The 23,777-nt window shown below is 41.5% G+C and overlaps 1 protein-coding gene across 1 annotated transcript in view; it reads left to right on the top strand.

Annotated features, from left to right (window-relative positions):
- OTOGL (otogelin like) overlaps positions 1 to 23,777 on the top strand; it is a 130,594-nt gene that overhangs the window by 54,959 nt on the left and 51,858 nt on the right. The window contains exons 25-34 of the mRNA XM_084810400.1: positions 3,476 to 3,610; positions 5,403 to 5,549; positions 8,922 to 9,041; positions 10,532 to 10,648; positions 15,849 to 16,005; positions 16,651 to 16,677; positions 18,134 to 18,301; positions 19,920 to 20,198; positions 21,366 to 21,483; positions 23,124 to 23,203. Of these exons, the coding sequence (XP_084666526.1) occupies positions 3,476 to 3,610; positions 5,403 to 5,549; positions 8,922 to 9,041; positions 10,532 to 10,648; positions 15,849 to 16,005; positions 16,651 to 16,677; positions 18,134 to 18,301; positions 19,920 to 20,198; positions 21,366 to 21,483; positions 23,124 to 23,203 (1,348 nt within the window). The remainder of the gene's footprint in view (positions 1 to 3,475; positions 3,611 to 5,402; positions 5,550 to 8,921; positions 9,042 to 10,531; positions 10,649 to 15,848; positions 16,006 to 16,650; positions 16,678 to 18,133; positions 18,302 to 19,919; positions 20,199 to 21,365; positions 21,484 to 23,123; positions 23,204 to 23,777) is intronic.

Here is a 23,777-nt window from a genome sequence, read left to right as displayed (position 1 = left end):
AATTTTCCATTCAAAGGGAATAATGTTCTTTATTTTACGCAGCTATGATATACTACATTCTGAAAATACAGGCCTACTGCTGAGTTTTTGGTTGTTTGCCCAGGTTTCTGTCCCTCTTTCTCCATTGCTTAGCAACACCATACTATCACAAAGAAACTGATACTAAGTTAGAACAGGCTTGTTTTGGCAATTTAATGCGAAGATAGGAGCTGGGCTTGCAGGGGAGGAAGCATGTTGGGTTTTTTTGTTTTCTATCAATATAACTTGGCTTCACATGACAAACCATGGGACTTCCTTCTTTGTGCTTTACCTTAAAAGGTAAATGTAGCTCTGCTCCAGAAAGTGATTGTGTAAAAAAGGCATTTTTTTTTACTCATCTCTCTCTAGCGTTGTATTGCAGAGAGGGGGCTGGGAGGTGCGTGGTTACCTATTAAGTGATTTAAATGTTTTCCTCCCTTTGCCATAGCATCATTGACCTAGCATACAAACATAAGGAGGGCTCAGTGATAGAGCACATGCCTAACGCACATAATGTCCCAAGTTCTATTCCAGGCATCTGCAATTAAAGCATCTCAGGTAACGGCACTGGGAAAGACACCTGCCTGAGAACTTGGAACGCTTCCACCAGGCAGAGTAGACAGTGCTGGCCTGGATGGATAAAAGGGCAGTGAAAGGCACCCTCTTATGTTTGCATGATGGACTGGAATTCTATTTGGGTTGGATGGCCAGAAGTAGTAATTCAGCTTCCTCTGCCCTCAACCTGGTGCCCCCAGATGTGTTGGACTACAACTCCCATGCTGGCTAGGGATGATGGGACTTGTAGTCCAACACATCTAGAGAGCGCCAGGTTGGGAAAGCCTGAATTAACTCATCAGCACCGATGTGTCAAGATTAAAGTCTGCACTGTTGACACCTTTGGTGGCCAGCCTGTTTAGCAAGTGTGCCCCAAGTAGAAATATATGAGTTGGCCATTTCAGATCTTTTCCTTTATACCTCCACAACCTGTCTTTCTCTTCTCTCTTACCCTTTATGCAACAACAAACAGTTTTGTAACTCATTTGTGATATACTTGACAGAAATATTATCTCCTCTACCCAACACTACCCCACCTACAGTATGCCATACATATAGTGAAGAACAGTAGTATATTATGATTTTAGAGGATAAAGAGAGGCCAATCAGTAGAATAACCTGCTAAAGCTTTTCCAGATTTGCCATTTCGGGTTGCAGGCAAGAACTTACGAACTAGCAGAACAATTAAGCCACAGTTTGTGCACTTTGGGTTAAAAGCATCAAACTTGTCATGCGCATGCAGTGATAATGTAAAACATTTCCTGATATGGGGTTGGGGGACCCTCTGGAGTAGATTGGGAAGCATGTGGGGGCTGCAGGAGGGAGAACAGCAAGGGGATTTAACCCACAGACTCCTCTTCGGAATAAAAGAGTTTTAATTTTTATACTTTTTGCTTATAAGCAAATATTCGCTGCATAGAGAGGAAGTTTCCAGTGGTGATTATAAGGTCGCAATAGAAATGCATGACAAAATTAAATTGAATTGATATAGGCAACAACCCCAATCAAGGAGTGTGCATGTTTTCATATTACAATGTAATATGAAATCCTGTCAAGTTCCTTTAAGTAAATATATATGAAGTAGGGAGTTAGAAAATGTTGTTAGGCAATGCAAGGTTCTGCCTCTGAAAATATCATTTTATATCCATCACCTAACAAAATATTAACATGAAACCTTAGTAACCCCCAAATAAAATTACAATCTTCTTGATTATGTTTGCAAATTAATATGTGTATGGGATATAAATATGATCATGATCATGTGTCTATTTTATGGATGAACATCGGCTGGAATCCTAAATATTTGCTCTGTTTATGGCATATAAACATATATTCTGTGAAGTATATAATGTCACTATTGTTATCCAAGTTAAACTATTCCTGAAAACTGTTTCCTTCATGATGGCGAAGAACAGTGCAACTGTAGTACTTGCATAGGCTTCTACATGCCTTCTTCCAGGTACTGTATCAGTTCATAGCACTTTTCCTGAGCTTGCCCAAGAGTTGTCCACTTTGGTCGCCATTGAGATCCACTTTTCATACAGAAGTATTACATACCTTTCAAATAGGACTATGGTACTGTCAGAGATATGTATTTGGACTTCTGTTAGTGTTAGAAATACAGCTGTGACTTTTGGAAATATGTTCCATGTGTCTCAAACTTTTGCCTTTCCCATCAAAGAGCCAGTAGGTGCAGGCTTACATGCTTGATACTGTTTTGTGCCCAAAGAGTTGGGCCAGGTGTGATATTATGCCACTCATAGAGGACAGATGCTCCTCGAGAGCAGGGTTGGGTAACGTGATGCCCTTCAGATGTTTTGGCCTGCAACTCCCAGCATCTCTCACCATTTGCTATGCTGGTTAGGACTGATGGGAATTGTAGGCCAAAACATCTGGAAGGCCACATGTTGCCCAACCCTGTCCTAGAGGTTTGTGTGTATAGATTGGGGAGGCCCAAAGCATATGGAGGGGGTCACACCTCCATTTCAGTATTCATTTCTGCATATGTTGGGTGTTATCTAAATGTTTGAAAGTGCCTCTTACCCCAGCAGGATGTTGGGCCAGATGCAAGGCTGTGGCATCTCCTAGATTCCCCTTGTCCTGAGGTCTGGGTATGATTGAATGGCACAAAACTTATTATGAGATGCACCCCCCAATTCCTTATTTATTTGCACATATTTTGCCTATTATTGGCATGGGCCCATGCCCCTGACAGTGCCTTGCAGCCAAACAAAGCATTCTGATTAACCTTGAAAGGTTGTCACAGAGAGGATGGCCAGGGTCTCTTCTCGATCATCCCAGAGTGCAGGACACGGAATAGTGGGCTCAAGTGACAGGAAGCCAGATTCCAGCTGAACATCAGGAAAAACTTCCTGACTGTTAGAGCAATATGACAATGGAACCAATTACCTGGGGAGGTGGTGGGCTCTCCCACACTGGAGGCCTTCAAGACGAGGCTGGACAGCCATCTGTCAGGGATGCTCTGACTTGGATTCCTGCACTGAGCAGGGGGTTGGACTCGATGGCCTTGTAGGCCCCTTCCAACCCTACTATTCTATGATTATAAGCCAGTATGCAAGTCAGGAACAGTGTATTCACACACATCCTAAGTAATTTGCTTCCAGCCAGTTCAAGCTGGAACATGGACCACCTATACATCGTGCAACCCAATGGGTAACATCTATTCTTTTGACTGCACTTTAGCTAATCTGGGTTTATATCTAGGTCAGCCTGACATAACATGATTTAGAACTCACGCTGACCCAAAAAACAGCCCAAGGCAGCTGGAGTCCAGTTAAGGGAATGGGATCCACTATCTGACAAATTGCCTGTGGATTTGTTGCGTGGATGCTGCAGTGATGTATAACTGTGTTTGTACATAACAACCCTTTCTCCTTCACAGGGTGTTGACAGTTCAAACTTGTCCATAATCGTTCAGAACAAGAAGTGCTTTGATAATGACATTGTTTGTTCAAAGAATGTTTTTATTTCTGTTGGAGATGCTGAGATTTTTTTAAGTGAACCCCTAGATGTACAGGTAAGTTCTCTTCCCCCTTTTTTGACTTAGCCTTTATTCACTGAATGACATGCTTGGTGGAGATGATGGGAGGTGTAGTCCAACACATCTGAAGGGCACCAGGGTGGGAAAGGCTGGTACACAAATATAATAACAAAAGGTCAAAGTTCTCCCATTTTCTTGTTTCCTGCTCTCTCCCCCGCTCCCTCTGGACGTCTGTAAAATCAGCATTCCACTGGACACCACAGAACTTCTCTGGAGCCAAGGAAATTTTTTCCCTTTTAGTTCCCAGCCACAGAGTTTCTGAGGAGGAATGGCAACTTCACCAAATGATCTAAAATAACTTTTAGTTAAAAGAAAAAAAGCTTAAAAAGAAAACAACGATGGTCATAAGGCTAGGAGCAATGTCAAAACTGTCCTGTCAAACTCCTAAATGTAGAGTTGTCCACAGATGACCAAAGGAATAGCGTTTATATTCTGGTTATAGGTAAAGCCACATTTTCTTATCAGAGTTGCCCAGGGATGTGAAAAGCCAAAACCTACTAATATTCTTCTTTAAAGCTGCTATTAAAAGTTCATGAGCACCCCATTCAGGATAGGAATTGACAATCTAATGATTTACTTTTTTCACTTTTGATGTGGTAAAGTAATTTTACTGGATCACATCCATGTGCTGAACATTTCATTTGAATGTTCCCTCAGATGTTGTAGTCTGATATTGACCATGTCTAGTACACCTTTAGTTTTCAGTTTCATCTCCTTCACATAGGTCACAATCCAGATGGCTGCTTCAGGTATAGCCAAGGGCTTGCGCATGTATCTTGAAAGTAACATGATACCCATATGCTCCATCACAGAAAGCTTTCAAAATGTCTCTGAATATTCAGTGCTTTGCTATGTGGTCTGAGACTCAGACAGCTTTCCTCAACCTGGTGCCCTCTATACGTTTTAGACTACCATTCCCAGCATTCCTGACCATTTACCATGCTGGCTGGAGCTGGTGGGACTTGAAATCCAAAACATCTGGAGGGCACCAGGTGCTTTTGAAGAAACACAAGACCAAAGTTCTTCTGGGAATGGTTATCTGGGCAAAGTTCTGCTGGGCATGATTATCTTTACATGTTCATAGTAAACACAAAGTTTTATAATATGAAATTAAATGTTCACATTAAAATGATGTGGTAAAATAACATTGTGAAGGTTGGGCCTAATGCAGACTTTAAAGCAGGGGTAGGAAACATGGTGTCCGCAGGTGCCAGTGTGCCATCAGACACCTTTTTAGTGCCTGCTGAGGTGCCCTACCCATCCCACTTTTTTTTTTAATTAACAAATTTTCTTACTGACAGTTGGGATTGCTTCAAAGCAAAGTGAGGGCCTCCAGCCACTGCCATTTTCATTTCTCATGAATGCCTCTGGGTGACATGTGGGGCTCAGAGACATTCTTAGGAAATGAAGATGGTGGGTGGCCACAGGCTGATCCTTCCCTATCCACCAAGAAAAAGAAGTGTCCTTTCTGACTAGCCCATTACAGCCATTTTGTGGTGGTTCCCAGGACAGTTTCATGGGCCCCAAAATTGCCTACTTCTGCTTTAAACTATTTTAAACTGCCAGCTTCTCATTAGAGTTTTCCATATAAAGATATTCCACAGCTTGGCTTGAAAAAATAAAGTTCCTTTGATTTTGAATAACAGTCTTTGTTTTAATGTATTTTTCAGATCCTGGGTTGGCATTAGTTAAGTGCATGTCTTGGTTATATGTCACATGTTATTAAAGCAATGTTAGTGGCCTTTTACAAATTTCAATTTCTTCACAGCGCATGCTGAGAAGGCAAGAAGACAAAACCAAGTATCAGCTTTGGAAGGCTGGATATTATACAGCAGTGCACTTTCCAGGGCAGGAGATCACAATACTATGGGACAGAAAGACAACAATGCACATCAAAGTTGGAGCTCAGTGGAAGGTGAATGGATATGAAATTGGGTGTCTTATCTCTTCCAGCATTTGGGTACTTATACGAATGGGGGAGGGGGAATATCCACAGAGCACACTAACAGGGCCTTAACTGATATCTGATGACACAGCAAACTTATATCAAGGTATGAAAACCAATGTGGTGTAGTGGTTAGAATGTTGGACTGGGACTCAGGAGATCCGGGTTCTAGTCCCCACTCAGCCATGAAGCTCACTGGGCGACTTTGGGCCAGTCACTGACTCTCAGCCTAACCTACCTCACAGGGTTGTTGTGAGGATAAAATGGAGAGGAGGAGGGGAACCATGGAAGCTGCCTTGGGTTCCATGTTAGAGGAAAAAAGGCAGGATACAAATGTAATAATAAATAAATAAATACTTTTTCCCATAATGTGGGAATTGATAGCGACATTTGTCTACATTTTCAGAGTACTACATAACCAAGAGTTTCATGAGAAGGGGATCTAATTATATAAGTGCACTAACTATATTGGTTCAAAAAGTTTCTCCCTTCGTCAAAACAAGGAAATAGAAGGATGGCTGCATGAAAACGTGGGCTCTGCTTTCTCACTACAAATTGGGAAAAAGAAGAGCTCCCATTTTCTCAGACTAAAGCAACTCTTCCATTTTGGCTGGAGCTGCTCCTTCACCCCCTCACTGGCAAAGGTGAGCATTATGCCCCTCGTTCCATCCTGCAATAAGAGGAGGTGCTGGCTCACCAGTTGAGAAGGAGCGCTTCTTACTTACCAAGGTAAAAACAACTTCAGATATTTTCTACCGAATCTGGGCATTTTGCTGAATCAGGTTTCTATATACAGTGCATAAAAATGAAGAAGCCTCAAAATATAGCCCCATGTTCTGACCGAAAAAGGTGTCCAGTCGTGCAGTATGGAGGTACGTTCTGCCCTAAACATATTCCTTGGGAATGTGCCGCTCTAGCAATAAATGTTTTCATGTCTAAAAAGCCACACGACTCTTTCACAGCTCTTGTTATCAATGACTTTTCTGTTCTAAGAACTGAGCAATGCACGCAGGAGTATTGTGTGATACAGTCTTATTCAGACTGCACGTGAGGGACTGTATGAATGCTGCCCTGTGTCTAAAAAAATAGTCAGTGACAGAGAAAGACTGCATCCCCGTCTTCTTCCTAACGTGTTCATTTTCCAATGTATAGGAGTTTTTAAATGTGAGAACCACTCAAAGATGCGATCCCTCCCCACCCCCATTCCATACCACATAATAGTTCTGAATGGACAGTTTGGCTTAAGTTGAAAGTAAGAGGTGTTCTGAGCGCAGTCCTCCAAGATCATATTCTGTGTTTGCACCAGTGAAATAAATAAGACATGAGTAATGGCAGAACTGTTCTCTTCAGCAGCACACATGTAGATTAACAGAGATTTCGTATAGCCCTTTACATCAGTGAGCAAGTGCACAGGAAATGTTCTTAGAGAGATGTGTCTGATTATACTGAGCAAAGTCAGGGTGCATAAAGACAAACCTTGTTTCAACAGTTGAGCTGCTGTCAAAACAAACTCATTGTGTGCAACGTAAAACACACAGTACCCATCCAGGATCACATTTAGGGGAAACCAGTTCTGCCAGTTTGCAGCACAAACTAGCGATGCACAGCTCTGATTGTTTGGTGACAAACAAACCTGCCCTCCCATCTCCAAAGTGGTTTTACAGGCCTTTTAAAATGGTGTGTGTACATGATAGATAGATAGATAGACAGACAGACAGACAGAAGCTCTGTTCAGGTGTTCAAAGTTGTTAGCATGGAGGGGAGCAGTGTCACATGCTCCAACCTAATAAGATAGGGTTCCCAGTCTCATTTGAACATACTTACACTCTCAGTACAGACCTTCCCTGTCAACACAGGGAGAATATGAGTGTTTCTATATGAGGGTTTTATTGTGCGCTCGTGATTGCTCACTCACGGTAGTTTGCAGGTCCTTTACATGATGTTGTCATCCTCCAGGGCCTCTCCCATGCTTTGGAGCCATTATTGTGGATTTTTTTCTAACAAGGAAAATGTGGCATTTTTTCTGGTGTTATAAAGCCCAGTGTAATTGTGCAATTCTGCTGTACCACTGCACCACTTTGTTGCTGTGTAATGGAACGTATAGAAAGGCAGAGAAAGAAACCCCTCAGAAAAAAGCACATGTAAAGGAGCTGAAATTAATTCTGTAAAGGATCTGGAAGCAGAAGCCCCAGTAAAGGTGTGGGATGAAAGCCTCATGTTGAAATGCCCTATGAGTGAAGTGGGCAGGGCAAGAGCATACTCCCTTGTTCCTGGCCAAACTCCCAGGCACCTGTTAAAAAACAAAACACATGAATAGGGTTTGTTTTGTAAGCACAAGAAAACTGAAACATAATAGCAAAGAAAGGGGCAGATTGCTAAGTGTCAATAATCCAATAATGAATTTTCACAGTTGCAATACCCATGGCTTTTCATCCTAGAGCAGGGACTGGGAACCTATGGCCCTCCAGATGTTGTTGAACTACAATTCCCATCATCCCATGCTGAATGGGGCTGATGGGAGTGTGAGTCCAACAATACCTGGAAGACCACAGATCACCCACCTCTGTCCTAGAGTGTCTGTCCGGAACAACAGCTGAAGTTGTGGTGGAACAGAAACCCAGAGGACACCATTCACACGGAAAACGATATTCTCTTTTCCAAGAGAAAAGGAGATCATGTTGTATGGAAGTTACCAGGTTTGGCCACATTCCTTGACAACTTTGATTCATGAGTCAGTTTTTCCAATGTTACATCCAAAAACATAAAAGGGTGAAAGAATGTGTAAATGAATAAACATTCAACTTGAGCTTTCTTTAAACACCGGGGAATAAAAGTAGATAGTCCACCTGAAGATTGTGTGTGTGTGAAGGGACGCAAGACAGATGAGGGAGATCAGAGTCCAAATTATTAGTAAGCACATGCTATGAAGGTGGGGAAAAGGCAGGCTCAATCTGTGGGAGAACTACCCCACCCCACCTATGGTAAGGTGTTTTGTTTTAAGGTATGACTGTGGGCACCCTCAGCGCTATAAGTCCCACATAGTTTAGCCTCAATTATAGATCTCAGCTTTCAGAAGCAGTTTTAAGGAACTAGCAGTCCCTGTCCTCAGAAAAACATGTTCAATATAAATCAATATGAAAGGTAGCAGCTTTATGGAAAGGAGATTATAATATTTTTTCTAAATGTTCATAAGTCTAAATCTATCCACTCTGAGGATTAAAGTATTATTATTTTTAATTTAAAAATATTTACATAACCTTTGTCATCATCCTGGTACTGTATTGTGATTATTTTAAATCAAACGTTGAGCACACACACAAAAACAACCTGTTATAATTTCAGGGTAAATTGGCAGGTTTGTGTGGGAATTTTGATAAATTCACTTCAAATGATCTGACAACATCCAACAACATAGAAGTAAGAAATCCTCAAGTTTTTGGAGAGAGCTGGGCAACAGGACAGGTAAGCATGATGCATCCATTCCATTTCAAAATAAACAGTAAGCTGACATTGACCATAAGGAGGGAGACCAGCAGGAGCCTTGATGTTGCTCATCAACAGTTCGCACCCAGATAGCAGAGTGAGGCATCCAGGTTACCTGGTCACAGCCTTTCCTGCTATGGTGAGATGTATTGTATTTCTGTTTAAATTATAGTCATAAATGTTGACTATATGCAAATCTGTGTCCTCTTTTTGGGTGACGCCTTTCCTCTTTTTTGACGATGCGTAAGTGGCCACCCTACAGAGGTCAGGAACGTGTGCCGTAGGATAGCCAATGGCAAGGGATGATGATAGATACAGTCCAATAACATCTGCACAGCCACACATTCCCCATCCCTGCCCTAGGCATCCCCTAGAAAGGTTTCCATTCCATTGGCATGACTAGGTCATCACAAAGAGATGAACGCTGTGAAGAGGTTTTTGTGTATATGATAGTAACTCAAGAGTGCTAGTTTTGTTTTTTGTTTTTACCATGCCATGCCATGGGCCAAACACTATATAAAGGAAAATGTCTGAAATGTACTTCCTGATTTGGTTTTCTGTACCAGAGTATATGCATAGTTGAATGTTACTTCTCCTCTTTAGCTGAAACACAGTCGCTTGTAAAAGTGTAAGAGTCCCTCTTCCATGATGTTCTGCTGTTGCACTTGCAGTTCAAAAGTGCAACTGCCTTCCCCACTCCTGTTTCTGTGCTGCAGTATCGAATTACAAATGCTTTGCCTAATTTTCCATCTCTACTTGCTCTAAGTATCTTTCTGCTGCTTTACACAAGACTATTTCTGACATGGAAACCACTGCTTATTCACTGTGTGTGCTCTGTAACATTTGACGAAGATACTCATGTCTGTTTTAATACATTTATAGATGACTGGAAAGAGCAATCTGTTTATCTGTGTATAGACAGTATAGACACACAGGCATTTGCAAGACTTTCTGATGTACTTGCGGAGAACATGTAATATCGGCATACTGATATTATCTGTATATCTGTGGCTCTTTGTATGTGTTACTTCCCCATCATGTCCCTTCTTTCTTTAAAAGGCTTGGAATGTATTAAATAAGAATTGCCATTATCACCAGAGGACTAAAGTTTAGCAAAATGATACATTGGCTAAAAAGTGTTTTGCTTATGATTTACAATTGGCTGCTCTAGAAATGCTGATGATATGTGGCAAAGAAAACAGTCGATTTTCATGCCAAAAAAGGAGGAGAAATACAAGTTTGTTTTAAAGACAAACCAATAAACATCCTTTCTGGCTAAATGTTTCCAGTTGTAAGGAAAGTATGAGGCAGGCTTAGGAAAAAAGAAAAATATTGCATGTCAGAGTTTGTTTTGTTGTTTTCATTGTCGTTGCTTGGTGACATTTCCAAAGGTGCTTGCTATGTAGAAAAAAATAGTGCACCCAAGTATAGTTGTTAATAATGGCTATGTTTGTTTTTCTGTAAATCAGTGTGCAAGCCCCAATGAGACCATTAAACCATGTGAAGTACACCAAAGCAAGTTCCCTTATGCCAAAAAGGAATGCTCAGTTTTGTACAGTGATGTTTTTGCCCCCTGTCGCAATGTGGTAAGTGAATCTCCAATTACCAAATATTTGAAGAGCTGCATTAAGACTAACACCTGGTTAATAACATGAGCAGCTGTCCAGCTTAGTGATGGCAAGGGATCCACCAGGCCACATATTGTCTAGGAATCTACTTAGCAGATGCTGAAGGGGAATCAACTATAGGCTGTTGTTGCACATCCTCTGCTTCGGTTCTCTCATTTGGGCTTCCACAGCAGCATCGGTCTTTGGTGGACTTTGGAACTTGTGGTCTTCTCCTTTCAGGAGCAGCACACACACAGCAGTGGCTCCAAAACTGTTTATGGAAAAGACCTACCAAAATATTTGTTATTTCTGTTTGAAGTCCCTCTGTCATTCTCCTTCTTGACCAGCAAACTCCCATCCTGTGTCTTATCGTAGCAGCTTTTCCTATAAAACTGGGACCAGGCTATTTGAAAGACCATATTCTCCTATGTGAGCCTGCCTGGGTCTTAGGATCTTCGGGAGATGGTTTTGCCTTTGCCCTGCCACTTTCAGAAGCGCATTTGATGGGAACACAACAGAGAGCCTCTTCCCAGGCTTTGGAACTCCTTGCCAAGGGAGGCCAAGTGAACTCCCTGTCTGTTGTCCTACCACAACTGCCACAAATACATTAATAAAATAAAAATATTCTGTGGCACAGTTTAGTAGACCTATGGCTGCATGTTACACATTCACAGTGTCTTTTACCTCCTTCAGTCCTAAGAGATCAGGACCCACCAGAAGATTACAAAAGCCAGCTGGACAGTTCACAAGGCTACTAATAATACTTTTCTTTATTAATGAATTTATTGATTGTATGTCATAATGTTAAAACATGAAAACTAATTAAAAACATTATCCAATAAAAATCTTTTATATTTTTATTCAGGCAGGCTTTTGACAACTAAGCTGACTGGCTGCTGAACTGTGTTTTTAATCTGGTGGGGGCTGTTATTTCCTTCTTATTGATACACTTTTATTTTTATTCATATTTTATTTGATGTCGGGGGGATTTTATTGGAGGATGTGTTTTTAATTGGTGGGTTTTCATGTTTTAATTATAACTTTGTTATTTTTTTCTGTATTTTATTGTTAGCTGCCTTGAACACTATATTTAGCAGAAGGCATGACATACAATAAATAAATAAATAAATGTATTATTAGATTGATTATGTCCTTTGCAGCCAAAGATGGAGAAGCTCCATACAGTCAGTCAAAACAAGACCTGGAGCTGACTGTGGCTCAGATCATGAGCTGCTTCTTGCAAAATTTCGGCTTAAATTGAAGAACGTCGGGAAAACCACTAAACCATTCAGGTATGACCTAAATCATATCCCTGATGAATATACAGTGGAGGTGAGGAATAGATTTCAGGGATTAGACCTGATAGACAGAGTGCCTGAGGAACTATGGACGGAGGTCCGTAACATTGTTCAGGAGGCAGCAACGAAATCCGTCCCAAAGAAAAAGAAATGCAAGAAAGCCAAGTGGCTGTCTGATGAGGCTTTACAAGTAGCTCATGAAAGAAGGGAAGCGAAAAGCAAGTGAGAAAGGGGAAGATATACCCAACTGAATGCAGAGTTCCAGAGAATAGCAAGGAGAGACAAGAAGGCCTTCTTAAATGAACAATGCAAAGAAATCGAGGAAAACAACAGAATGGGAAAGACTAGAGATCTCTTCAAGAAAATTGGAGATCTCAAGGGAACGTTTTGTGCAAAGATGGGCATGATAAAGGACAAAGAAGGCAGGGACCTAACAGAAGCAGATGGGATTAAGAAGAGGTGGCAAGAATACACAGAAGAACTATACAGGAAAGATCTGAATGTCCCTGATAGCCATGATAGTGCGGTCACTGAACTTGAGCCGGACATCCTAGAGAGTGAAGTCAAGTGGGCCTTAGGAAGCATTAGTAACAACAAAGCTAGCGGAGATGACAGTATTCCAGCCGAGCTATTTAAAATCCTAAAAGATGATGCTGTTAAAGTGCTGCATTCAATATGCCAACAAATCTGGAACACTCAACAGTGGCCACAAGACTGGAAAAGGTCAGTTTACATTCCAATTCCAAAGAAGGGCAACGCCAAAGAGTGTTCAAACTACCGCACAATTGCGCTCATTTCACATGCCAGCAAGGTGATGCTCAAAATCCTACAAGCTAGGCTTCAGCAGTATGCGAACCAAGAACTACCGGAAGTACAAGCTGGGTTTCGAAGAGGCAGAGGAACTAGAAATCAAATCGCCAACATTCGCTGCATCATGGAGAAAGCAAGAGAATTCCAGAAAAACGTCTATTTCTGCTTCATTGACTACGCTAAAGCCTTTGATTGTGTGGATCACAACAAACTGTGGCAAATTCTTAAAGTGATGGGAGTACCAGACCACCTTACCTGTCTCCTGAGAAACCTGTACGAGGGTCAAGAAGCAACAGTAAGAACCAGAGATGGAACAACCGATTGGTTCAAAATTGGGAAAGGAGTACGACAAGGCTGCATATTGTCACCCTGCTTATTTAACTTATATGCAGAGTACATCATGAGCAATGCCGGGTTGGATGAATCAGAGGTCGGAATTAAGATTGCCGGGAGAATTATCAACAACCTCCGATATGCAGACGATACCACCCTAATGGCAGAAAGCGAAGAGGATCTCAAGAGCCTCTTGTTGAGGGTGAAAGAGGAGAGTGCAAAAGCTGGTTTGAAACTCAACATTAAAAAAACTCAGATCATGGCATCTGGCCCTATCACTTCCTGGCATATAGAAGGGGAAGAAATGGAAGCAGTGACAGATTTTACTTTCTTGGGCTCCAAGATCACCGCAGACGGTGACTGTAGCCATGAAATTAAAAGACGCTTGTTCCTTGGGAGGAAAGCTATGGCCAACCTAGACAGCATAGTAAGAAGCGGAGACATCACCTTGCCGATAAAGGTCCGTCTAATCAAAGCTATGGTTTTCCCAGTAGTAATGTATGGCTGTGAGAGCTGGACTATAAGGAAGGCTGAGCGCCGAAGAATTGATGCTTTCGAACTGTGGTGCTGGAGAAGACTCTTACGAGTCCCCTGGACTGCAAGGAGGTCAAATCAGTCCATCCTAAAGGAAATCAACCCTGAGTGCTCATTGGAAGGACAGATAATGAAGCTGAAGCTCCAATATTTTGGCCACCTAATGCGAAGAGAAAACTCCCTGGAAAAGACCCTGATGCTGGGAAAGACTGAAGGCAAAAGGAGAAGGGGACGGCAGAGGATGAGATGGCTAGATAGCATCACGGATGCAATGAATATGAACTTGAGCACGCTCCGGGAGAGAGCGCAGGACAGGAAGGCCTGGCGTGCTATGGTCCATGGGGTCACGAAGAGTCGGACACGACTGAACGACTGAACAACAATTATTAGTAGCCTTGTGAATTGTCCAGCTGGCTTTTGTAATCTGCTGGTGGGTCCTGTTCACTACATCTAGGATTGAAGGAGGTAAAAGACACTGTGAATATGTAAGATACAGCCATAGGTCTACTGAACTGTGCCATGGAATAGATTTTATTTATTTATTTATTTGCAGCATTTGTATACTGGTGAATATCGTAACATCCTTCAGCAGTTCACAATATGAAAATACATTTAGATATGATATTTAAAACACAACATTAAAAGCACAACATTAAAACAGCTACAGTAAAATCAATTTAAAGAGCAGCAAAATGGGGTGGCAAAATGGGACACCTAATATAAGGTTAGGGAGTATCAAGGATGTTTGTATTATCTATGAAGCATATCTGGACAAGTTACCAGAGGGTTCTATCCCCATTTCTACACCAGTACTGTCTGAGTTCCCATTAATAAACAGTGTCCTGGACTATGGGAAAAGGGGTCCCAGGGAAGGAAGAGGGCATAACCAAATGTTAGCGATATGATGCTAAGATGACAATAACTAGGTGAGACTAACTGCTGGCTGTATTTGACAGACAAGCTATTTTCAGGTGCGTGACTAGTTGTTACTGCAGATGGCAGCATTTGCTTTATAACAGAAGAAAACCGTAATGGTTTGACTTTGTTATCATGTTTCTCATTACAAACCATCTGTGCCACAGCACCCCCTGCCTCCCCGAAGTCAATTCTATGCATTTTAAATATTTTAGCGAGGCAGCTCCTGGGTAGGTCAATTCAGGGACATTTACATATATACATTGCTGGAGCAGCTGCAGTTCAAGCTGAGTTGAGCTGGGATGCAGAATAATGAAATCACTGTTGGGGAAGAAGTGGAGAGAAGGCTCCTCTCAATTGACCTCTTCCAACATCTGGGCTTACTAGTTAAAATGGCTGAAACTTTTCAGAGTCTCCAAGCCACTCCAGGTCACTCCTGCTTCTGGAACACAAGAAGCTGAATGTATAGCAGGTCAACCCCTTGGTCCATCTAGCACAGTATTGTCTGATCTGTCTGGCAGAGTCTCCAGGGTATCAGGCAGAGGCCTTTCCCATCACCTGCTACCTTGGCCTTTAAATGGCGATGCCAGTGATTGCATCAGGGACCTTCTGCATGCAAAGCAGGTGTTCTACCACTGACTTACTCTCCTTCCCCTTTTGGCAGAAGTGATGTTCTAGCTCTAGGGTCCCTGATAAGGGGCCTAGGTGTCCTATTTTACAGAGGACAGTCCTCGATTGGGAGGCCTGACAGAGGGCATTCCTCTGTTTGAAAGCGCCTGCTATTTGAAGGGCTGTCTTGTCCAAGACTGATTTAAAGATACCATAAAAGTACCATGAAGAGGAGAATCGGGATCCTTGGATTTGCCCAACAATAGTTAGCCCCTGGACAGCAGACTATGCAGGGACACAGGCCACCTAGTCACAGCTTTCTTTCTTTTTTCTTTTTTTAGCAATTTGACCCTCAAATAATTCCTTTGCTTTTCTTATCAACTTAGATTAGTTTTGCTGGCATATGTTCTCTTTTATTTTCTCCCTTTGGAATGACTTCCACTTTTTAAAAGCCTTCTTGCCTTTTATGGCTTCCCTGATACCCCACCTTAACTATACAGGTATCCTTTTGAACATGTCCACAGCCCTTTTAGTCTGTGGTATACATCTGAACATCTGATGATTTTAAACAACCCCCAAGTTTCCTGAAAGATTTTGACTCTTCTGATTCTGCACTTCAGTTTAATTTTAACCTATCCCCTCATTTTCCAGAAATTTTTATTTTCCTCCATATTTTTCAGATTGATGTGACATCCTTTGTCAAAAACTGCCATACAGACACGTGCAATTGTAATCTTGGTGGAGACTGTGAATGTCTGTGTACGAGTATTGCAGCTTATGCTCACAAATGCTGCCAGCAGGGTGCAGTAATTCACTGGAGATCTCCTTCCCTCTGTCGTATGTATGCTATTCATTATGCCATCAAACATCATTTCTGTAAAGAATGCAGATCATTCCATGCTTTGTTGTTTGATTTCTATTAAATCACAGAGACTGAAAGTGGTTTACCATGCTAATGCTGATAAGTAGTGGTGTGATACCTGAAACTATAGCATAGAAGTAACTCTGAATAATATTTTTATGAATGTGCCTTATATTAAAACTTGTGCCTTTTAGAACTAAATAATCCTTCTCGCTCTCTCACTCTTCATATATCTGTCTGTCTGCCTGTCTGTCTGTCTCACTTCTTAAACTGGCCTCCATATCAGCACTGAACTGCTTTAAAAAAGAATCAATGGATGTGAAAACAGATTAGGGAAAATTTCCCTTTTTGCTCTAGTGTGGAAAAAGCCTATCTCAGCAGTTTAAATCTGCAATAAAAGTTCTTCAAAACCAGAGGCACTGATTGGACACAGATTTCTTTATTAATAATGGCACCCCAAGAAAATGGAGGACCTAATTAAAAACCTGTAAACATATTATTTGTGATTCAGAGTTTACTGCCTGGCTTTTATCTTGTCTTGGAATTATTGACAATCATGAATTCTCTAATTATTTTCTGCTATGGATACTATTACACAATGTACCTATTTCCTCTTTCAGCTTATGACTGTGATTATTACAACCAAGGTATGTCACATTTCTGTGGACTTTAAAAGAAATAATAAATATTGTACTGGATGTAAATAGTCTCCTAAGACCTCGGACTTGAACTTGGAAATTACTTCGAGCAGGTTTAAAATGAAACTCATGTTTACATGATCAGAGCACCGTTTGGGCATAGAGACAACGTTTTGAGCATTTTGTGCAAGAAATAATTTTGGGATGGTTTTTTCACCATTGTTCTGCTTTCCAGGATGCTTAGTGATACAAATATATTCTGGATCAACTTTAGTCCAGGACAGGGGACAAGCTAACTGTTGTAAGATGCTGTTAGTCTAATAGCCATGTAGTCTCAGTGGAGGCTGGTAGTTCCAGTTTTGGAGGGGCAGTGATTGTATTCTGGGTTTTACTTAGAAGCAACCAGAGCTCTAAAGGTGCTATCCAAGGTGCTGAACCCATTTTGGGGATAGGTTTCAGCACCTAGGATAGAACTTTTAGAGCGCTGGCTGGTTCTAATTAAAACCCAGAATGGAATTACCGCCTCTCCAAAATTGGAGCCTCCACCATGTGGTCTAATGGTATTTTGGAAATCTTTAGAGACAGATCAAGCCTCAGTCTCAGTAGAGACAGAGGTGAGGCAGAAATTGTCCAAATATGAACAAGTGACAGCTGTAGGACTATGCAGGTAAACAAGCACTCGGAACCCAGTAGTGAAGGAGAGTGCTTAGTACTCTGTCACTCGAACTGGAAGAAAGCAGCAAGTGAGTTTAGCTAATATAGGCAGAGGCAGTTGCAGCGCTAGCCTGTATAGTGTGATTAGGAAAAAGTTATTTTGCTTTTTACGTCTCCTATGCTTTTTAATTAAATATTTTCTGCTTGTAGGTTTAGCCAGTTTTGTTGCTTCCTGATGAGTGTGTGTTGCTAAGCAGGCATTAATTGCCCCAGGAATAGATTCTCTGCCCCAATTTTTGTTCCTCTCTGAGTGTGTGTGTGTGTGTGTGTGTGGCGGGGGGGAGCTTTACTGGTTTCCTGTCATTTTTTTTAGAGTGAAATAGGGCTATTTTGCTATTCAAAGGAAAAGAAAAAATGAGGGGAAATCAGTAAATCAAACCTTCACCCATAGAACTGAAACTGAAATTGGGTCAAAGATCACTAATCCCCACCTGTGCTCATCAGAAAGGAGTAAAATGGGCTGAAACAAGGAGAAATTTGAATTAACATTGCTGGGAACCTTTGCTGAACAGAACTTAACTTGGGAGTAAATATTATAAAAGGACCATGGCTATGAGCAAGAACATTGCTGGATAATGTCGTGTACATCTGAAGTGTTTGTGTGGAACTTCTATTTTACTTCCATTTCCTGCTGAGTACAGAAAAGCAATGCCTCAGCGGTGCTTAAAAGGCACTGGTATAGCTAGTGGCTATTTCCCCCCTTCTCTTTCTGATTTGCTTTAATATTTCATTTTCATTTTCCTCCTTTCAGGGCTTGGAGAAGGACCATATATTTTGGCAAGCTATGGTCAGAATGACACTGTTATAGGAGTCAACGTCACCAGCAAAATTATATTTCCTTTGCCTAGAATCAGTATCAATGGAAATGTGTATTTTAATTTTATGTTAACTCCTGGGCTTTTCAAAGATAAAATACTATGTGAGTTTTTATCTTTGGAATTCAGTGTAATTAAACCTCAGGTTTTAAGAGTTACAAAAACGAAACAACCTTTCTACACCAGAGAAGACTTTTCTAACTATCCTCTCCAAAATCTGAGTAAATTTGGTTGTGGCAGTACAAACATTGTAAGAGACAAGGGGGGCTTTTCTCATTCCTGTGTACAGTTCGAAGAAGAGAGAAACAGGTTAGGTGTTAAAAAATTTATACAGCAATCCTAACCTCCAGAACTGCTGGCGGGATGTGGGTGGGTGTGGCCCTGTTCAGATGTGCTTGGGGAGAGTATGGTTAGGGTAACTATGGAGGGGCAGGGGTAGAGAAACCACGGTGCATAGGCTTGCCAGACAATTGCGGAACCACATGGTGCCATATGGTTCCGCTAACCTCCCCCTTCTGTAGTTACTTAGTGATCTTCCCGGCGTGGTCACAGTGCATCCTGTCATCCTCTGCGATGTGAACAGGCTCCTGGCATCCGCTCCAGAATCTGAAATGGCTGTGCGACCATAGAGAAAGTCCACAGTGGCTAGAGTGTTGCCAGCAGTGGTGGACACTTTAGCTGGCGGATTCTATGGTCATGGCCTGGAAGTCCTCCAGAGCCTGTTTTAACCACTGGGGAGCCCTCCAGACAAAATGGCAAGCCACTCCGGGGACCTTGACCCGGTTGCAGTGGAAAGGGGTTAGTCAGGGTGGCTTACTAACCATGGGGAATGTGGTTTTCTCTCCACACATGATACGCTAAGCCACCATGGTCAGCGAAAATTCCCTAACTATCATGGCTTAGTGTGACATCTGAACAGGCTCTGTGTGTGTGTGATTCAGACTTTGGAGCTTTCTGCAGGTAAAAAGGGGCCACCAGGGCGGTCAGAGCCTTCCCATGCCGCTGGAGCTCCTCCTGCCAGCAGGAGGCACCTGCTAGCCACACACACACACACAGGGCCTGTTTATACATTATGCTAAGCCATGATGGTTAGGGAATTTTTGCTAACCATGGTGGTTTAGCACGTCATATGTGTGGAGAGAAAACCACATTTCACCTGCAGAAAGCTCCAAACTCTGAAACACTTGATACTCACAGTTCACCCATAGTTAGTGCAGGCATAGCATAAGAATAATCACAATGAAACTAAGCCATTTTAATATATAGTTAGAAGAATTTTAGTATAATCTTGCCTGGACTAAGATGTCACTAAATTTATTTATTTATTTATTTATTATTAGCAATATTTATATACCACTTCTCATTTGAAACAAATCCTGAAGCAGTTTACAAAAGAATGAAAACACAACACAACAAAACAAATACCACACACACACATATACACACACACACACACACACACACACACCATATCATGAGGTTAGTACCAAGATAACTCATGGCTGGGGAAAAGCCACAGCAAACAGATATGTTTTCAATTAACGCCTTAAAAATGCCAGCATTGAAGCCTGACATATCTCTAAGGAGAGATCTTTCCACTGGGTGGGTGCCACTGCAGAAAAGGCCCTAAATAGATTTTTAGCAATAATATATAATATGCAACTTTTAGGTTTTGGTAGTTCAGTCTTACTATTTATTATGACGTGTTTTCATTTGTGGCAGCCCCATCTCTGGTTTCACTTGAGTCTGCTGAAAGGCCAAACTACTTTTTGTATGTCCACGATGATGAAAGCGTTTGCTTAGAGCAGTGGGATGCGAACTCCTCATTTCGTAGAAGGGCGACTTTTTTCCATCACCAGGGACTTTGGATCCTAGGTTACAGTGCATTCGAACTGCACAGCAAGAAAGGTTTCTTCATTACTCTCAGCACATCTGCTGTGAAAGTATCAAAATTTGACAATTCTGAAGAATTCAAACGTTCAAGCAGCTTCAGTATAGAGGGTGAGTTATATGGGATCCCCAGGTAGGGTGAGAGCAGGGTAGGGTGGCCAGTTGCACATTATGGGAGGAGGTGCATTGCCTAAAAAGAGGACAAAAGGGGACATAGGTTTGCACAAATATTACATATGCTTATTTATATGTTTAGATGCATATCCAGTGGTGGGTGAAGCTGAAGCCAAAAGGGTGAGCCCCCCAAATACCAGCATTTTAGCTTGAAGCTGTCACTGCAGTAACTAAGCCTTAGCAGAGATATTTCAGCCTTTTAGAATAGGTTAAAAACTGCACAAATCCAGGAAATTACCAAGCGATCAGTAGTTGGAGGAAAGGGGCGGGGCTAGGGGAAGGGGTATGGCCATCTAGGGATCCCTGGAGGGTTGGATTTGAGGTTCTGCACCCCTGGTTTACAACTACCCATTAAAATAATTAGCGTATACCTGCTTCTACCCTAAGAGATCTCAAGATGGTCTCCATCCTATACACACCTGATGTAAAGATTTCCATTTCTTCCCAGGCATTTGCTGGCCTCTGTGACAGGGTTCATTTTATTCCGCTGCTTCAGTGATATGACCTCTGTTTTCATGTGTTTAAGTTCTACTTTTAAATTATTACTTTTACTGGTTTTTATGCTGTACATACATATTATCTTAAGGGCTCAATCTCTTAAGGGCACGCTGGGAGTTGTAGGCCTTTTTCTGTCTAAATATGCATAGGATTGTACCGTAAGTGATTTTTAGTTGGAAAGACAACATCATGTTTTATAAATATTTGAGCTGCATGTCGCTTCTTTTCTTTTCTTAATGCATGAATACCATGACAGTACTATGCTGGCATCCACAATTGGTCCAAGCTCCCCAATGCATGTTTCTACAATGTACCAATAGTGAGAAAAATACAACAAAACACGTGCCTGCTTCACCTGATATGAAATAAAAGCAGGCGAATGCTAATTTTAAAACATATATCTGTTTCTTTTATACCAGTCAGTGTAGACAGAACACTGTCTCCAGGAAAAACATGATTTGCATATGGGGAGATGGCACTGAGGACATCAGCTCCCTCCCCTCTGTAGAGTGAATTCCCCCTTCCCATTTCTTGTCAGCAGTAATCATGGTTTAGAGATAGACTTTGCATCCATTTGCAAGATACTACATTTTTATTGTTTCTTAGAACTCCGTACTGCAGTACCTTATAGGAGGATGTGTGAATGGAGATATGAACCTTGTACAAGTCCTTGTGTTAAAACTTGCAGTGATCCTGAAGGAATAGAATGTAAATTTCTTCCACCGTGAGTAGAATTAATACTTAGTGTAATCATTAATGCAGTACACTCTGAATTTTATTTTTCACTGTGTATGTCCATGAATCTGTATAGTAAGTCTTAATGTTTTTTTTAGTTAAATTTTGTTTAATTATTTAGACCTTCTGCGGAGGCAAACTGAGCACCAACTGAGGTTTCCTCCCTCTTTTTTTTAGCCTCTGTGGAGGGGGAGGGATTTAGTGTGGGGGGGAGTGGCTGAGTGGGAAGTTTTAAACCTCCCCTACCCTCATGTGGTGGTCCTAATCTGGATTGGGGCCTTGCATGCTTACACAGATGTAAAAATAGGGAGAGGAGGAGGATCAGATGCATGCTTTATATTTATCATAACATGTAGTTTAGCCATCAGTCTATTTTCCTGTGTAGAATATGTTCATAGAAGGAGTGGGCAAAGTCAGGATTGGGATCTACTTGTAGGTCTCTGGATGAATTCCATTAGATTGGAAAGGATTTCTCATTCCCACAACAGAAAGGATTCCCCCAACCCTCTGAAACTAGAAAGCATGGAGGAAAACCAAGAATGGATTTATGTGTGAAAGGACTGGACTGAAAAGAAACACCTGGGCTGAGCATGAGTTCGCAGGCACCCTGCTCCTTAAATCTAAGTGTATAGGTGCTTCCAGACAAGCTTTTATGGCGTCATCACCATGCCTCATTCATGGAATTTTGTGGACAGTCTAGACGTCATCTTCAACTTGTAACACTGCCATGTTTTCCCACCACTTATTCTGTCTTTACTCTTACTGCAGACAATTAGTTAAGAAAGAAAAGACAGAATAGCAGCACAGTGATTTTTAGCACTAAGAGCCCTCTGTCTGGAAACACCTTGTTTCTCACTCCACACCCCAGCTGCTGTTTTGCACCTGGCTCTGGTTGGTGTTCTAGTAAAAAGCAAAGTAGATACCGCAGTCCTGAAGTCTACTCATCCATGGATTATTGCATCAGACAATTCCCCCCTCCCCCAGCCCAAATTCTATCCAGGTGGAAATTCAGAGCAGGCTTCAGGTACATGAACTACCTTTCCCACTCCTCTCACCGCATGGCAAGTATTGAGAGAATAGGGAGAACATCATCTCATATTGATCTGAATGTGGGAACTTCCTGATAGAACCTGTTGAAAATGGGTTATATCTGCAGTTTCTGCTTGAAGTTAATCTTCCTGAAATAAATGTGAGGTCCCTTCGTTCATTTGGTTACTTCTCTTCATGGTGATTGAGGGGACTTGCGGGGAGAAACGTGGGAGGGAATGAACTAGTCTTCGGCCCACTCCCAATCTCCTCCTGAGGAACATCCTTGGGATGAAGTATCATCTGAATAGGCCTTGAATGTGCTTACATTAGAAACTAGCTTATGTTTTCCACCATTCTATCATTTGGATTTCCTAACAATTTTTACAAATAATAGTTTCCATTGTCATGAGCAAAGGTAAGGATGCCTTGTTAAGAGTTAGAATTCAAGTATCAAAAGAGAGCTAGTTTTTCAGCCAACTCCCAATTACATCAAGTATTCTGAATTCTGTGTGGTATACAGCCATGCAAACTTCAGGACTCTTAACTTTTTTAAAAGACTTCAAAATAATTACTGTGTGTTTTTGAACCTTTCCTTTGTAGGGTTGAAGGATGCTTACCATACTGTCCTAAAGATATGATTCTCGATGAAGTCACACTTAAGTGTGTTTATCCAGAAGACTGTAAGTGTCCCCTATATATTTTTCCTGGATTGCTACAATAATATAGTATACATTGGTTATCAGCAATATCATCCAACATTGGGGTAATATTTTTGGCTGCCTTTCATAAAATTGGTCTTTGCAACAAAGTTTTAAAAGATGCTAGTATTTTTAGATATAACGTACTTAGTGCAGTCTTTAATGTGATTTAGATAAGAACATAAGAAGAGCCATTCTCCCCCACCTTTTTTTTTCAAAAAAAGGGAAATACTTTTTTTCAAAAAAAGTTGGTTTTATGGTTTTCAAAGTATTTACCAAATATTTTGCTCTCAGACTGAACTATTGGACACAACTTTCTATGCCGACCGTATTACTGCTTGTACATAAACCAAGGGTGGGGAGCATCCGATCCTCCTGGTGTTGGTGACTTCAATTCCCATCAGCCCTAGCCAGCATAGCCAATGGTGAGAGATGATAGAAGTTGCAGTCCAACAACATCTGGAGGGCCACACATTCCATATCCCTGACATAAACCAATGGCAGCAGAACAGTGAAAGTCACTATTCCTAGGTCATCCTGACCTAGCAAATGCAAT

This window comes from Heloderma suspectum, chromosome 7 (assembly GCF_057233095.1).
Source record: "Heloderma suspectum isolate Gila_16-S chromosome 7, 16-S_ref, whole genome shotgun sequence".
NCBI lineage: Eukaryota > Metazoa > Chordata > Lepidosauria > Squamata > Helodermatidae > Heloderma > Heloderma suspectum.
This window is presented reverse-complemented; position numbering and strand designations above follow the sequence as displayed.